Source organism: Alligator mississippiensis, chromosome 10 (assembly GCF_030867095.1).
Source record: "Alligator mississippiensis isolate rAllMis1 chromosome 10, rAllMis1, whole genome shotgun sequence".
Taxonomy (NCBI): Eukaryota; Metazoa; Chordata; order Crocodylia; family Alligatoridae; genus Alligator; species Alligator mississippiensis.
In genome coordinates, this window is record NC_081833.1 from 14,207,684 (window position 1) to 14,225,413 (window position 17,730).

The window sequence follows — 17,730 nt, forward strand, 5'->3', positions numbered from 1 at the left end:
TGCTTTACAAATAAAAGATACTAGGTGACTCTCTGGGTTAGGTGCCTTTGAAAATTTCAACCTCAGATCTCAAAACAAGTTTCTAATATATCAGTTTATATGCTGTTCTCAATACTTCAATGGGATGGTTGCTTGATTAGCCCATTCCTAAAAATCCATTAAGAACTGCAGACCTCAGCAGTATCAGAAGGAGAGGATCCATCACAACTACATAGGGGATCATGATAAAGGCAAAAATGAATTCAGGTACAATTCACCTCCCCTTCGTAGAGGCAAGCATAGGCCTTACTCTAGATCCCAGTTCAGACTTCCTTATGAGAGGTTGCTGGGTTTGGTGTCCTCTGCCATTGCTTTCTGTGGCACCACCCCAGGAACCCAGCCTCCTACAGCCCCATATGCTGTGGTTCTCAACCTTTGTGTAGCAGGGCCCATTTGTCGACGTTGATGGCCAGTCCCAACCCAGTAAATAGTTTAAGTAGAAAACAGCCCTGTGGCCCTGCTAGGGCCTTTCACTCCCTACCCACTGCCCCCCACCCCCAGGCTCCAGCCCCTCCACTTCCCCTGTGTGGGGCAAGGGAGGGCACGTGCTCTCCAGATTTGTGCGCTCACAGTGGGCAAAGGGCTGCAGCCTGGCCAGACTGGCATGGGCAAAAGCTTCCTCTACAGTCCAGTGGGAGGGACCTGGCATGGGAGGTCCAGCAAGGCTGCAGCCCCATGCTTGCTGTGGGTTCATAAATCTGGGGGGGGGGGGCACATGGCCCCCCCACCTCCCCAACATGTTGCCTATTCCACCCTCCCCACTAAATTTACCTGCAGGGAGCTGTGGGAGCTGCTCTCCACGCTGCCTGGCTGCCACATGAATGTGTGCGCTCACACATGCTCAATGTGCCCCCTGCCTTATTGCCCTCCCCCAAGCCCCAGTCAGCCCTTTGTAGGCTGGAACTCTGCCAGCCTGCAAGAGGAAACCCACAGTTTCCCGCATTTTTCTCCTTTAAAGAAGAATCCATTTTTAAAGTCCGTTTGTGACCCTTTCACATATTCTTGCAACCGGCTTTTGGGTTGCAACCCACAGGTTGATAAACACTTCCCTGATGAATGGTTCTCTGGCTTCTTCAGAGTTCCTTCCTGGCATCTTCACCAAGGTCCTGAAAAAAACCCACCTCTAGTCAGCAAGCCTCAACTCCCTTTTCTAATGGTCTCTTACCACTGCTGGCACTTGTAGAATCATTCCTGGGTGGCTCCTAGCAAATGAACAGGCTTTTACAGAGTCCTTGGAAGTTAAATTTGATGTGCAACCATGGGTTTTGGTAAGGGCTGCCCACTGTGGGCTTGGGCTTCCCACCCTGCTGCCCTCCCTCCAGGGTCTCTACGGCCCAGTGGGCGGTACCCGGCACGGCAGGGCAGAGCAGGACTAGGTGGGGATGCTCCTTGCTGCTGCAAGCCTTGTGTCACCCTGGTGAAGTGGTCCCTGCCTGCCCAGCAGCAGTGGGGGTGGTGGCGTGGGGTTGTGCCCCTTCCTGTTGCTGGGTGGGCAGGGAGCACCCCGTCAGGGTGGCATGGGTCTCGCAGTGGCAGCAACATGCTTCCCTTCCACGGCGTGTCCCACCCGCTGGGCTGCGGAGGCCCTGGGCAGAGGGCAGCAGGGTGGGGAGCCTGAGTTTGCAGCAAGCAGCCCATACCTGCCCCATGCACAGATCTGGGGGGCATGTGCTCCCCATATCTGCCCCCAGGAGTCTGCACAGCAGCAGGGAGCCCCTGCCCCCCCCGGATGAGCTGCCTGCAGCCCTGTCCCACTCCTTGCTGGGACCTTGTGACTGCACATTCCAGCCCTGGGCTCCAAGCCTCATGCACTGCCTGGCTGGGCAGCAGCCTCAGCCCTGCCCAACTACCTCCCTCCCTGTGGGGGCCTCAATCCCCCCTTCCCCCACCAGACTTACCTGCAGGAGCTGCTCTCCCGGCTGCCTGGCATGGCGTCCCCTGCCCGACCACCCTCCTCCCAGCCCCTAGCAGGCTGGAACTCTGCCAGCCCGCAGAGAGCTCTTCGCAAACATGGAATATCCATGCATTTCTCTGTTAAAATGAGAACTCTGCGTTTTTCTCAGTTAAAAGGGAAAACCTGCATTTTTTCCGTGGGAAACGGAAAACCTGGATCCCTGTTCATAACATATAGCTGAGAATGTATTGTGAGAAACAATATCTTACTTGTCAGGCTAGTGTCAAGGAAAAAAAATCCCAAAGTAGGAGACAGTACCAAAAGTATCATGATAGCAAACCCCAGAGACGTTCATTTCAGAGTATTCAGGTATTATTTTCATGCAAGATACAGTCCCAAATGTTGTGTACCTAGTAGAGGCATGGTCGATTACTGAGCTGACAGTGGTTTTCCTTAAATGAAGTGCTGCTTAAGTACAAAGTATTATAATATGTAAATAATCATTTTTATTTGGTGCATAGTGTGAATCCACAAATAAAACTAGAATAAATAAAACACATCTCTCACACAAGCACTAGAAATAGTCAAGAAGGCAGATTAAGTTTTTTCCACTGTTGCATTAATAATACAAACCAGATGGGGACTTTTCTTGACATTCCAGGTACCTGAGGTAATAGTAGCATTTGGAAAGCCACTCAGTGGCACACTTTTTACTATAAAATGTCTTAATAACTAAACTTGGTACAGGGGTATCTGCCTTCAGAGAAATGATGATGCAGCGATGGTGCCGCAGAGCTGTTTTGTGTGGCAGCGTTCCAGTGTGCTGATGAATAGATGATGAGGGTGACTACTTACTTTATCCACAAAAGGAAGCTTAGTGCATTGTCCCATACGAGTAAATTGCTGAAGTTATTGCTATCAGTAAATGACTGGATGGGTTATGAGCTTTGGAGGAAGTAGTATAATTGAGGGATAATGTTTGTGGCAGAGGAACATGGAAGGTAAACAGCTTCTGCAGGTGATTAAACAGCGATGTAGAGTTGAGGCATTCAGAAATTGTAGAAGCTCTGCGGTGCATAAATGCTACCACAGACCTTCAACTCGTTAGACAAGGAGAAAAAGGAAGACTTGATAAACCACAATGTAAACAAGCACATTTGTTTTTCTTGCCCGCAGAGGCTCTAAAAGTAACCTGCTGCTGCTGCCGCCTTGGCTCTTTCTTTCACAGCAAGGATGGCCTTTGAGATGATAAATGTTTACTGGTTGGATTTTCAAGAATATTGCCTGGGACACCTTAGTGAAAAAGGGGCTGTTGGACTGTCCACGTGCCTTGGCACAGGCCCATGTGGGAGTGCCTTCATCTCTGACTGGCCAAAACATAACATCCAGATCTCCGCTCTTTTGTCCTGTTTCCTTTCTGAATCATGAAGTTATTTTTTTCTAGTTAGGAAAGACTTTGCTGACTGTAGTTGTTGCCTCTACAATACTACGGGAAACTAACCACCTCCCCCCGCCCCCCAAGACTACAGTATCCTCTGGTTACAAATACCCTGAGTGTGTGTTCAGGACGTTGCGGGAGGTTCCCTTTCCCCCACTCTCCCCCTGTCTGGATGGATGTTGCAGTTATCCACTGTCATTCCCTCTCTGTCAAGCTGTGACTTGCTGCAGACGGACAATTCCACCTACTCCTTGCTTTCAGTCTCTCCTGCATGGGTTTTGCCCACATATGCTGACAATTGTTATAAGGTTATGTCTTCTAGCTCATAACCTCCACTACAGAGGCCATGTCTACTTTAGACATTCTTGCCAGCATACCTATGCCTGTCCAGCACGGATTTGCCAGCAAAACCCACTGCCCTTGACACAAGCTGGCAAAACTGGATGTTTGCTGATATAGCCTCCTTTTATTCATGGATGCTGGAATACACTGTACTAGCAAAAATACAGCATTGCTGTTATAAACTGAACCTTCACTGGGAGTAGCAGAGTGCACCTACTGTTGGTGAGGTGTTGAGGATGAGGTGTTTGTCTGACTTTAATTTGTACTTCCATTTTTCCTCCTGTATCTGTCCTAGTTGAATTTTAGGCACATTAGAGCCAATACTCTTATTCTTCAGTCTTTGTTTAGAAACAACCCCATTTCCCAGCTTACTTGGTATGAAGGATGAAGAAAGCATGTGCCAGATTTGAATTAATGCTTCTTTTTGAGGATTCCAGTTAATATTTATAACCTTTTTGATCAGTGATTCTTAACCAGGGTGTTGAGAGATTCTTTTAAGGGTATTGTAGAGTACCACACAATATTTGCACTGCTAGGTGTGTTTATGTTCATTTATGAAGTAAACCCAGAGATTTAGGATTCAGAGAGACCTAGACAAATTGGAGGATTGGGCCCAAAGAAATCTCATGAGGTTCAACAAGGACACGTGCAAAGTCCTGCACTTAGAACAGAACAATCCCATGCACCCATATGGGCTGGGGGCTGATCGGCTGGGCAGCAGCTCTGCAGAAAAGGACCTGGGGTCGCAGTGGACAATAAACTGAATATGAGCCAGCAGTGTGCCCTTGTTGCCAAGAAGGCTAACAGCATACTGGGCTGCATTGGTAGAAGTGTTGCCAGCAGGTCAAGGGAGGTGATTATTCCCTTCTATTCAGCACTGGTACGACCACATATGGAGTACTGTGTCCAGTTTTCGGCCCCCACTACCAAATGGATGTGGACAAGTTGGAGAGAGTCCAGTGGAAGCCAGCGGAAATGGTGAGGAGGCTGGGGGACACAACTTAGGAGGAGAGGATGAGTGAACTGGGCTTATTTAGTCTAGAGAAGAAAAGACTGAGGGGGGATTTAATAGCAGTGTGCAACTACCTGAACTGGGGCTCAAAAGAGGATGGAGCTGGACTGTTTTCAGTGGTGACAGATGACAGGACAAGGGGCAATGGTCTCAAGTTGCAGCAAGGGAAGTTTAGGTTAGATATTAGGAAAACCATTCTCACAAGGAGGGCAGTAGAGCACTGGGACAGGTTGCCATAGTAGTTGTGGACTCTTCATCCTTAGAGATTTTTATGACCTGGCTGGACAAAGCCTTGTGTGGGATGATCTATTTGGGAATGGTCCTGCTTTGAGCAGGGGGTTGGACTAGATCAGTGTTTCTCAGCCAGTGGGATGTGTCCCATTGGTGGGGCTCGAAAGTCGTGTAACTGGGACTTCAACTCATTGCCCGATTGAAAAAATCAGTTGTTTGCACTTCAGATAGATGCATCACCGGATATCGAGCAATGCAGTTTTATGGGGTTTTGGTTTTATCATGGTGGGACCAGGGTTTTTTGACAAAATGGTTGGTGGGATGTAAGGTGCAAAAGGTTGAGAACAGCTGAACTAGATGACCTCCTGAGGGCCTCCAACACTAATTTTCTATGATTCTATGAAATATATTGCTCTTACACCACAATGTATATACATTTTAGAGTTGGACTGTTGACTAAATAATTGCACTGTCTGAAGTAAGTGATAAGAGTAGCAGTTAGTTTGGTGTTCTGGTTAAATCTGAAGAGCTCCCAGCACTCATTGTAATTGAAAGGCTCTTTTTCTTTCTAAGTGTTTGATTCTGCAGGGTGCCCAGGGTCAAACTGTGCTAACAATCCTTGAATCAACCTATGCACGTTGCAGGTTGTGCTCCAAGAGTTGTTTAACAGTAATAAGGAGCTCCTGAGCTTAAAATCAGTCATCCATTCATCATCTACTCCTCTCTGGGTGCATCTTCACAAGACGTTATGTCGCCATAGCAACAAGCTACAGCGACATAGTGTCAGCGGGCACAAACCGTGAAGCCAATGCTACTGCACAGTAGCAACAAGCTACTGCGCAGGAGGGTTGGAAATGACCTATGCATTGCCAGAAGTGCGCAGTAACAGCGGTTCATGCGCAGTCATTTAGCAAGTACTAAATGACTGCACAGTAACAACTGCACAGTCGGGCGCATGTGTAGCACGAACAAAGGATTTCCAGAACAAGTGCTGGAAATACAAATATGCTAATACTGTGAACCAGTTCCTGGAAGCACTCCTTTCCAAAGGCTTTGCACAGAATGGCATCACAGCTGACTGTGTTTTTTGAGGGAAGCTTCCTCGGTAGGAATGAGCAGCAACGTAGTTTAATGCTAGGCCAAAACTCCTGCATGGGAATCTTGCTGAAGTTTGAAAATGAATGGCCGTGGCTCTGAACTGGCAGTTCAAGCTAAGTTTCAGGAATAGCTGAGTGGAAGAGTCTGGTTTTCACACATAATAATCCATTTTTCAATCACAGCAAAATGTAAACTGTATTTAACACACCTAATAAATGTACCAGATGCTTTCTTAGAGACCGTGCTGAGGTGGAATCTTGTCACCTACTGGTCGAAAAGGTCATTTCCATCTGCCTACCGTTATCCAACTCTGTCCCATAACTATTACCACACAGGGTAAAAAGCTAGTAGTCAGATTGACACCTGCATGTGTTTGTCACCTCTTAAATCCCAAAGGGTTTGTTTTCATAAGCACATTTTAAATAACTTAGTCTGTTCTGTGACTTTGCCCCTTAGGTTCACAAAACACATGAACTCATCAATTCTGGGATCTCTGATGTTACCATCCGTCAGGACAGGAAGATACTGGCAACGGCAGGGTGGGATTATCGCATCAGGATCTTTGGCTGGAAGAAAGTGAAACCACTGGCAGTGCTGGACTACCATACTGCAACCGTCCACTGTGTGGCCTTCTCAGATCACAGCAGGCCTAGTGAAAGACTTCTGGCAGCTGGCTCCAACGACCAGCGCATTAGTATCTGGTCACTGTACAATCGAACATGAGAGGTGCTTGCTTATCCTGTGGACTGAAAAAAACAGATTAAAACAGTTCCTGGAATATGATGAAAAACTGGAGCTAAAATCTGCTGGGGGTGGGGGGTACGCATGGAGTTCAAGGTGCCAGAAGGTGAATTCTTCTACCGCTTGTTTGCTATGGAAAATTAAATTGGAGAGGAGAGTTAATGTCAAAAAGGGAAAAAAGGATCACCCTGTAGTTTTGACATGGGAATCGTGGCAGTCTAGGGCTCTGCTATGGGCCATGCCACGGAGCTCTGCTGGTACGTTCTTTGTCAGCTGCCCCATCCGTACAATGGATACTGCACCTATCTTGCAGGAATGCTGTGGGGCTAGAATGGATCCATTTATACATCTTATGTGCATCTAGGAGTCTCAGTAAGTACAAGGTGTCGTTGTTTCCTGTGAATTTACACCCATTAAACCATCCCCAGTGCTTATTGTCAGGTACTTACTCTTCCTCATAGCTGAAGGACTATTTGATTTGTTCACACTTTTGTCGGTTTCTAACTTAACTCCACAGGCAAGAATGTGACTAGGGACGGCCTTTGGCATTTATGAATTTCATTAGATCTTGTGTCACCTCAAGCCTTGTGGTTAATCATGAGAAACAAGGAGAAATCTTTCCCGGCACGGCAGCATTGTAAAACTATGTAAAGCCTTTTTCAGAAGCAGAGCTAAATCCTTACCCTGGACTGACTAGTGGGAGGACTTGAACGGAGCAATCTAATTAGCGCCTTTCTCCTCAGAGACCACTTCCAGTAGCAGTAACAGGAATTGCGTGGAGAAATCCTTAGGCCCTGCCCTGAAATGGTATCCTTCGACTTGTTGGCTCCATAGTCATGGAAGCTGAAATCCATTCCCAAAGCTGGTTGGTTCTGTTTGAGTCTTGGGATTTTTTAAAAAATGTACTTGATATGAAATGGTCTGTGCCCGATCTAGAGCTCTTACCCACAGAAGTACCTGTGCCACCCTTATGTGTGGTCTGAAAGCAGCTAGCAACATTACTTGATTTAAAGAGTAATTTAGCCAAGATAGGTGAAGTTTAGAATCCCCTGTCCAGTTCTGAGGATGATTTATTAGAAACGTGTGTCCCTGCCCATGCGTGAGATGGACATCCAAGAACGGGACAGAAACGTATTGAATAGCAACATCCAAAAGACTTGAGAGCAACATGTCAAGAGTCCATCTTGTATAATACTGGTGTACAAACAAAACACGAGACCTCAGCTCAGTACCCCTTCTTCAGCTGCATGGGTGATATTGGTAAGTTTTCCTTAAGACCCACCTCCTATTATAGGACAGAACCATGGTCCAACAAGGCTTTTACTTAGGAAACGTGCCCTTTCACAGTGTTTGAAGCCTTGTCTCCCACTGAAATGCATTTCTGTAGTTCTTCCTACGTAGAAAATTGTATGGAAGTTTCCTTGGCATGCGAGAGTTGGTTGAGGCACAGTCCACAGGGATCCTGTGCTAGTCATGGAAAGTTGCATTTGCTCATTACTTCTATAGGGTATATATCTAGGACGCATATTCATCCCAGGATTTATGTATCTTCTTCCTTCTGAGCAGAAGAGAGGAGTGGGCTGTGAGTCATCTCCACAGCATAATCTTCCATAGAGCAACAGTTGTTGGAATACCAAAAAACTCTCCCCCCACTCCCCGAAAAGACAGGTGTGGATTTAGGATGGAAGGGAAACCAGTGCGGCTTACTCTGTTGGCAAAAGATGGAGGTGCATCCTGTCCAGTCTCAAATAAACCCTAATATTAATACAATGCAATTGCTGCTGGATTTGCATATGAGACTCCTGTCCTGCTCCTCTTGATCACTGGCAAAACTCCCCTGGACTTCAGTTACATGGGATCAACCTAAGAGCTTATCCTTCATCAGAGGGGGAGTTTTTTGACTGTGCTTGGTGTCTTTCTTACACAATTAACTATGAAACTAACCATTCATCTTTAAAGAAACATGCCTATTGATTAGGGTGTTGACTTCGGAAAGAGAGAAACTGAGTCCGAGCCCTGCTCTACTGAACATTTCACTTTTTATAAAAAGTATTCAGAAGATCAGGGACAGAAATCCAGGCCTCCCTTTCTCAATTGTGTGTCCTACTCACCAGGCAGGGGAGGAGGGTCATTCTCTATCTCGCTGTGAGCATTATATCATTCCATACAAAGTGGAACAGCTTCAACAGGAGAGATGAAGGATGTCCCCTGCTACAATACATCCTTTTGTCATAGCAAGGGCACTTTTCTGGGGTGGAAGTAGAGATTCAGGTCTTCTCAGGCAAAGGAATAAATTGAATCCAGGTCTGCCTCATCTCCCACGCTCAGAGAGAGAGAGAACGATTCTCCTCCCCTGCTTGGTGGCTAGGTGATAGGAGATCAAAAGAGAGAGGGTCAGTGCCAGCATTTACTAAGGTGGCTCCCTGCTCGCTGCTCTGATTGCTTTGAACCTCCTCCTGCCGAACTCTCCCCATGCTTTGCATAAGGAAGCAAGGCTCCTGGCTCAGCTTCGCTCTGAGGGCCAGAAATCTAAAAGTGAGGCCTGAAACACGCAGTGCTTTTGCTACACACTTTCCACTACATGTGCCTGGAGTGTCTTAAATGAAAACTACTGGGATTTACATCCACACCGAGATACAAATTCCCTTGGTTCAAAAAGCACTTGCTCATGAAGTCACTGCACTGACAGCCTCCTTACTGCAGAAAGGCTTAGTTCACAGAGCACACTGGGCTTCTCACTGAATCTGAGCTTCCTGGCACTGTCTCCTGGTCTCTTTCTGTCTGGCCTTAAAGGGAGCCTTTGTGGTCACAGTTCACCATCTATAATAACTAAGGAGATGTTCACAGTGCTCTTAAGGTATCCTAATATTTATAAACAGATCTCGTAAGCCCAACAGACATTTGCCTTTGTGTTCAGAGTACCACTGTGGGCTGCGAGCAGGGGTTCACATTTTTTTTGACCGGGTAGTTATTTGAAAAAAAACCTCAATGCAAACTCCTTCACCACATGTATTAGCATCCCTGCGTGAAAAATGGCAGTGGGGGTGCTTTAAGTGCCCCTGCTGCCATTTTTCAGCACAGGAACCATTGATACGTGTGATGTTCCAGGTGCTTTAATTAGAGTGGCTCTTGGAGCCGCTCTAATTAAAGCGCTCCCCTTATTCCCGGAGCATGTATATAAATGCCCTTTAGTTTGATTTAGACATGCATCTAAACTGAAGAGTTTGGATCTGGATCACAGCTTAGCTAGAATCTATGTAGGTTGCTTGCTTCAGGATCAAGACATGAATTTTAGGCTGAACTTTCCCAATGCAAAAGACTGAGTATTGCTGTGGGCCCCTCTCTGTTACCACGGGACTATGACATACCTTTGCCTGATCACGTTTAGGCAACTAGAGAGCAAAATAATTCCAGAAAAACAGTAATGGCTTTTAATCAACAATATACATGTGTTTATCTCATTGAGGATTTCAGCTGACTCATTTGCTCTCTCAGAGCGAAGAACCACCTTAAGCTGGTAAAGTCAGACCTGGAATCTCACCTGTTGGAGAGGAACAGGGCGAGCCTGTACCTGGCCTAAAGGATTCAGGAATGAAGGTGATGACAGATAAATTATTGCAGAAAAGGCTTCCTCCCAAGAAGCTGTGTCTGGCACTGCAAAGGGGGATAATGCAACCGACATTCATGAACTAATTGAAATAAATCCTGAACACTAGCATTTGTACAGCAATTACATGGAATATTTATCACCACGGGAATGAATGCTGATCTCTGACCTTCACGCACTTCCTGAAAACAAGTCCGTTAGTTCCAAGTGCTTTCCCTTATCTGCAGGTGGTGAGGAGGGTGTCCCAGGCCTAGGTAGAGATGTGCAAGACAAGGTGGGGGAGAAGGGAGGGGAAATGAGCTGGTAGCGAGCTAGAAAAGCAATTGGCGGAGGGCCTGCGCAGAGAAAGCAGTGAAACGGCCTCCTACAGTCTGAAACGGAATCAGATCCTCTCTAGCAGGAATATCAGCCGTGGGGCCGAGAATTCAGGGGTGGGGTGAGCGGTGGCAGGGAGCCACTACCCAATTCTGGGGTACAGAGCCCCACTAGAGACACATTTCAGCTGTGGCAGCGTGAGGCAAGTGATGGCTGCATTAACCCCTGTGGCTGCCTGACACTGCTGTCCTCATCCTGCTGCTGGGAGCGAGTCCAAATCTGGCTTGCAAGGAGCCCCATGGTCCAGATCTTGTGGGGGTACCACATGAGTTGCTACCCCTGACCTATGGCATCATTACATCTGCAGCTCTCTGGGAATTGTTGCAGAGGTTGGTTGGGTTTTTTTAGATGTGTAAAGTAGAAAAGGACCATCCTGGCTTCTGTTTTTCATCTAAATTACATCTACTGGAGAAGCTCACAAATTCATTAACCTTTTCATTGACTCAGTGCCCACGTGCAGCACTGACTAGGGCAGCTGCCACATTAATGAGGTGAACAGGACACAAGGAAGGCTGAGCCCTGAGTCACTGCATTTCCTTTGCTAGCAGCATCGCTACAGTGTGAAAAAGTGAGTCCCTTCTGCTTGGATTAATAGGACATGAAATGTTACAAGTGGTTATGTCAGGCAAAAGGCATTGTATGTTCAGGCTGTACAGGGAGTTCTGGAGATGAACTAATAAGAAATGCAGGGCTCTTCAGTTGTTCACACAGTGTTTGCAAATTCCAGTCTGGGTCCCAGAGCTGGAGGCATTTTTCCAGCTGATCATTTTCATTTCCCACAGCACATGGCAGCATCAATTTGGCCTTTGGGAGCAATTAAATAGCTGTACAGAGCCACAGAAGAGAAGATGACACGAACTTTCCCTCTCCTTCCCCCCTCCCCAGTGTGTTTCTCTCCTTCCATTATTTATAAGTGTCAGGCTAAACTTATCCTTGCTAGAACGTCCTTGAAGTCAGTGGTGGTGCACCAGGGATGGGTTTGGCCTGTCTCTAAATATGTTAGCTCCTGAACTGTTCTGTGGCATATCAATCACAGAAAGCTGCTGCTGGCATCTGGGTGAATGCTGAAGGAAAACAAATGACTAAATGCTCCTACTTTTTTGCAGCATCTTCTAGCTGAGGATCTCAAGACACCAAGTAACTTCACGAAGACTTGGACTGCCATGTGAGATCCTGTAAGGGTAGGATAAGAGTAGCTTTTTGATCACCAGCAAACTGAAGCGTGCAGGAGCTGAGCGACTTCATAAATGCCTCACAGCAAATCATCAGCAAAGCTCTTGTTCCCTGCTCTAACCGTGAGATCACACCTCTTCTGTAAGGCAAAGCCGGAAGACAGAAAATCATTACTATGGCTGATCAGACCAAGTTGCCACGATGGTGTTTGTATTTCATTTGCTCCAAAAGTGTTTGCATAATGTTATCACATAATGGGATTAGTTGGGCTGAAGCATTTGCTTCCTGGAGGGGGAGAGGTTGATGCTGTTGCAGTTTAGTTGCATTCACCCCTCCTGCTTAAAAAAAAAATCTCGGAGCCATTGGACCCAAAGAAGTGACCCCTATATATTTAATACATGTCTGAGGAGCTTGGTGCTAACCATTTAGCTGCTATTGGGTTCTTTTCCCTCAATACCATCCATCATGGAACCTTTGGCACTTTAATGTATTATTAAACCACATAGCTGGGATTTTCGCAACATAATCTCTGAATTGTGAATGCTTTGCCCATGTGATTAATAGTGTGAAATATATCTGTGCATGTGTTACCAGTGTTATGATGTGTAATGCTTTAGTCTGATTTTGCTCAGAGGAATCGATGTGCAGATTAGTATTAGAGATCAACATGCATATGGGGGGGTGATATAAAAAGCCTAAAAATGGGCACAGTTCCCAAAATAAACTAATTTTACAATGTCCAAGGAGGTACCAGATTCTGAATGCACTTCTGATGGAAAGAGGAAGAGTGGGGCGATAAAGATGACCAGCAAAAGGGTTTGTTTTGGAAGACAGTAATGCATCTGTCCCTGTACACTTACAAACTAAAGCTCTTCATTGTCATAGCCACAGGCTTGCTTTATTTTAAGTTAAGTTTTGAAACATATGAGGATATGACATGAATAGTAATCTGGGTAAAGACTTTTAGAAACCATATGAATATACTGGATCCTGTCATCATGCTAAATCTCTGCTGGCCTAAGAAACTTCCATAATTGCTGCAGTGTTGGAAGCAATGGCCATTTTGAATTTCTCAGCAGTGCTAGAGGCAGAATTCAGACATCCCTGCCCCTAAACGCACAGGCCAAGCTACTTGCCCTAAAAAAGAGTCTCAATGACATATTGAAGCTATAACACATACTTGAGAAGTTCTGGCTCCTCCCAAGAGAAAACAGTGGTAATAGGCCTCTATCCAGTCTATTGCACTGATAAGCACTGTCAGTCAGTCAGTAATTAGCAATGATGTGCTTTTGTGTTTACAATCAGGAACACACTTAGACGTTCAAAATTAGCAGCATCTTTTTCTCTTAACAGCAGATGGACACTGTAGGACAGTCTGTTCTGGTAGAGCATTGACAACTATTTGTGGCCAGCCTCAGCAGCTGCACAGATTAGCCCGACAAGCAGAAGTAACCCATGGGACTGTGAGTTCAGCGTATTGTATGCTGAAAAGTTCAAATCAGGCTCAGTCCTCTGCTCCATGCTGCTTTTTCTCATGCATGCATAGGAATGATCCCCAGTCATTTGTGGCAGCATCTGCTGTAGGGCTCTGCTGGCATTGGTAGGAGGTGAGATTAAGGTGCTGGTTTTACATGACAATACTGAACTTGCTAGGGGATGTGTACATGGCCTCCCTCAAGAGTAAGCACAAGGAGCGCAATTCCTGGTGTGCAGTCCCAGCTGGATTCCCATCTAAACTGTTTTTAACATACTGCCTCTTGTGAGCATTGCCTCTTCAGATTGTGTTTTATCTTGGCTTTTTATGGCGTGCCAAGTCTTTTCCATGGCATGCTATGGCATCAAGTTGAATAGAGACACAACGTCTTTAAAGTTATCCCTTGAGCCCATCTGCTTGGAAGCAGCTCCCGACAAGCAGGAAAGGGAATTGAATCAAAGCTTTGTCATGTTGGCTGAAATAAGAGCTGCGTGAGGCTGGGCTGGAAAAACCAGGCTGCAGGAAAGGCTTCCCCCAGGCCACGTGCTAGAGGCTTACATGGGAGCAGACCGGGTGGGTGTGTCCTGGCTCTTCCTGACCCCATCAAATGCAACAGGATTTGCTCGCTTGGTTTAACTACCAGCACTGCTGGGGTGTGGGGGGGGGGAGAGGGGCAAGGAATGCTGCTACAGCTCTGACCAGTAGCGGGGCAATAAGCACGGGACAAGCCAGCGCAAGGCAAGAAGATTTTTCTATTATCACCCAGGTTTAGCATCGCAGCTAAGCCCATGTAAAGCTCAATAGTGTAAGCCCCCTTGTACAGGCCTTTCCATTGATTGAGCATGGGGCTTGTCCTAGCTTACCTGGAGATGGCTGTTCACAGCCAAGCAGGCCGAGGCTGTCAAGGCAGATGGGAATGTTCATTTTGCAGGTGGCTAGAATAAAGCAGAAGGCTCAAATCCGCTCTCCTGCCAGGCAAGCTGCAGTCCTGCATCACAGCTGCCTCTGCTGAGATGAGGTTTTAGTGATGAGCAGCCCCCACACATCCCTCAGCTGGCTGCCACCCAAAGTAGAAGGGCTGCAGTGCAGTGTTGGGTAGGGACCCAAAACAAGAGCCCTAAACCCCCGAGGAAGCACCCAGACCCATTATTCACACGGCAGCTGCAAACTGGCAGGGGAGCCATGCCATGCACAGAAACTAATCCATCCCTGAGTCCCACACAGTCCTGCAAGGGGCTGAGCCTGCTGGCCCCAGTTAACAGCAAGTCCATCCTGTACATTAAGCACCTGCTGCTGCTGCTGTTGCATTGGGGCCAGCCTTAGCTCAGCCAGGCCTGAATCATTGTCACAGCAAGGGCAACCAAATATGGGTGGAGGGTGGGTAGCACTGAACTCAAATGAGCAGCAGACCCACAGGCTGATGTGGTCTGGAAGGCAGGCTGGCTGGTGGAGTTGTATCTCATGGGTGTGATGTGAAGCTTAACATGCGACTTTAAGATGTACTGAATGCAAATCATTAGGCAAGTTCAAGTGCTTTCCAACCCACAGCATCCAAGGCTGACAGTGCTTCACATACAAATCACTCTTCCACATGCCTGGAAAAACTGTAGACAGGACCCTGGCAGACTGAGTTCCCCCAAATGGCAATTTTCTCGGTTGTGGCCTCTCACTTCTTTAGTAGTTTAAATTGCTACAGTTAGTGTCAGTAGGCATGAGTGATGTATTGTAATTATTTTATTGTGGCTGCTCTTTAGAAGGTTTTTTTTTTTTTTGTAATCTGGAAACATATCTAACTTCCCACATGGAAAGAAATAATTTATCATACTTTACACAGAGGTATTTGGCTAACTCTCTTGCACATCTATGCAAAGCATATTATACACACAAGACTAAATTTGATAAAAAGGATATAAATTGTGATATACGAAGTATATTACACAACTGTGTGTGCCTAATTTATAAACTCTAGCATCTTTGGCACATTTAAAATGGGTCATTTCTATTATTTTAGGAGGAGGAATATGGATTTTAGGCATAGATAATTATACGTAGAGCTGTGGAAGAGGCTATCACACGTGCATTAATTTCAAAGGTGTTGTGTCTGTAGCTTGTGTATTCCCTTGTTGCAAAAACATTTTAAAAACTGGTTTCTTTACATCAGTTATATGTGCGTTCCATTAGAATAAAGGAGCTGTTCTCAGTATACTGATTTATTTTATTGCATGTCATGATTAGTTAGTAAGGTAACTTGGTGGTCAGTTCAATAATGTGGCTAATACAGTTGGTGTATGGCTCTTCAATAAAGACTGATGGATTTAAACACATGCTAAATTCACAGCTATGCTCGTTATTGAAAGGCAGAAGGCAGCATAGATTTACCCCTTACAGATGAACTAAATCAGAGATGTATAGTAGAAGCTTTCATAAGCAGCAGGCTTACTTCAGCAGATGCTGTGTTACTGAAAGGCCGTGGACACATTTGCTTTTACCCTATCAAGTCACACTTGCAGCTCAGAGCAATCATATGAAATGCAAAAGTTGATGCTGGGTATAGTTTAGTGGCCGATGGGCTCTGATATGGCTTGTAGTGTTGTCTGAACACTTTAAGATAAAAAATAATTGTTTGTTTTTCCTGGCATCCTACAGAGGACAACAGTGCATTTCCTTATGTAGGCATGTTTTAAGGATCACATCTGTCCGGGCTACATACTACTTTTTAGAGCATGTAATTTTGCAAATTCAAGAGAAAGCACCCAGCAAAGGCTGTTTCTTGTTCCAAAACTGCATGAGCCTCTGTGAATGCGACCCTTGACTAGCGCAATGCACACTTTGCTCTCTAGAGGGCACTTGCTCTTTAGCTGCAGCTACCAGAACTGGACTGGCTCACTCCCTTGAGATTAAGTTTATAGCCAGGGCTCTGCATGGAGGCTTGCGTAGACCACTGTTCTTTCAACCCAAATTCTCGAGACAAAAGAACACGCTATTCAAATCGCCTTGAGCTGTATAGACAGTTGTATGTAATAAAAAGGAAGGCACATGCAGCACCCAAGCTTGCAACAGCTCATCAAGCAAACCCCAGTATGAAACCTCCAGAAGGGGAGGGAAGAGCTGCAGGAACCCCCTTATGCTGATTTTTCACTTGCTTCACGGCTTCTAGCATAATCATGATGTGAGAAGAGCCTAGTGGCTTCCTCAGTGAACTGACCTCCCTGACGCTCACCTTGTACGTGGGCAAAGACAGGGTCAAGTCATGGCTTACCCGCCCACCAAGCTTTTGAACTGTTTGTTGCTGACCGGCTGGGTCCTCATGAAGGCCCTTGGCCCTAACTACTGAGGCACATCTGGCAGCTGGGATCCATGTAAAAGAACTAAAATGTCTGAACTTATTCCCCAGCCATTTCATTGGAGCTGATTAGTCTGGCAGAAAGTCAGACTGAATAGACTTGAGTCCCACTGGCTTCTCAGTTGGCCCCAGAAAAAGTGGGCGGGGGGGGGGGGCAGTCAGTATTACACTTTGGCAACATGCAATCAGTAGCTGAGCCTCACAACTCACTGGGCTTGGTTATGGTCCCAAAAGCTTGTCCTTCCCTCCGCCTTTTACACGGAGACTCAGCAGAGCAGGTCACAGGGCTGGGAGTGAGGGAGCTAATAGTGCCCTTTGCAATCCCCCATCATCAGGCTGCCCTATAAAGAAAAGCAGCCTCAAGGCTGCTGTAGCTCAGGCTGGTTTTCCCTAGCCCACCAACCCAGCAGCCTGGAATAGACAAGGGAAGGAGAGGTCGTGGCCTTACCCTCCAGGTACGGATGTAGCAATGGTGTAGTATGAGAGGGCGCAGTCCCCAAAGGTCTACGGTGATGGGCATTTCATGCCCTCTGCTGCCCCCGTCTCATGCATGAACACTTGGATGGCGTGCTGCCATGGTACAGCAATCCATGCTGCAGCCTGCTTCTCTGAGCCAGCACCAGCTTTGGGTTGGGACCACACAAGAAGATGAGAAGGGATTGGGATGCGGGGGGTGGTGTGAAAGGCAGGGCTAGGGACCCAGATGAACTGGAACTGGCATCTTTCCCAGCCCAGATCCATAGTCATTTGTGCAAGGCAGACCTGCCTCCCCCCCTGCCCCCTGCCCCCTGCCAAAGCCCACCTGTCCCTGCGGTAGTAATGGCAATCCCAGTCCCAGAACGGGGACAGAGCCGCTGGGCAAGGAGGGTGGCTCTGCATCCTGCGCAGCTCATTGTGTGAGTGCCACTTCCCTGGCTTGAGCTCCAGTCCAGCTGCTCCTCAGGTCATTTATAGCTGTTCACA

At 46.7% G+C, this 17,730-nt stretch overlaps 1 protein-coding gene across 12 annotated transcripts in view; it reads left to right on the top strand.

Moving 5' to 3' along the window:
• The window catches only part of GNB1L (G protein subunit beta 1 like), a 58,291-nt gene extending 42,543 nt beyond the window's left edge, over positions 1 to 15,748 (top strand). For 10 of the 12 annotated variants that reach the window (XM_019486603.2, XM_019486596.2, XM_059713466.1 and 7 more), the window contains one exon: positions 6,511 to 15,748. In XM_019486603.2, the coding sequence (XP_019342148.1) occupies positions 6,511 to 6,777 (267 nt within the window). In that variant the 3' untranslated portion in view covers positions 6,778 to 15,748. The remainder of the gene's footprint in view (positions 1 to 6,510) is intronic. The other 2 variants (XR_009455136.1, XR_002089979.2) reach the window with 2 other exon arrangements.
• The last annotated feature ends 1,982 nt before the right edge of the window (positions 15,749 to 17,730 follow it).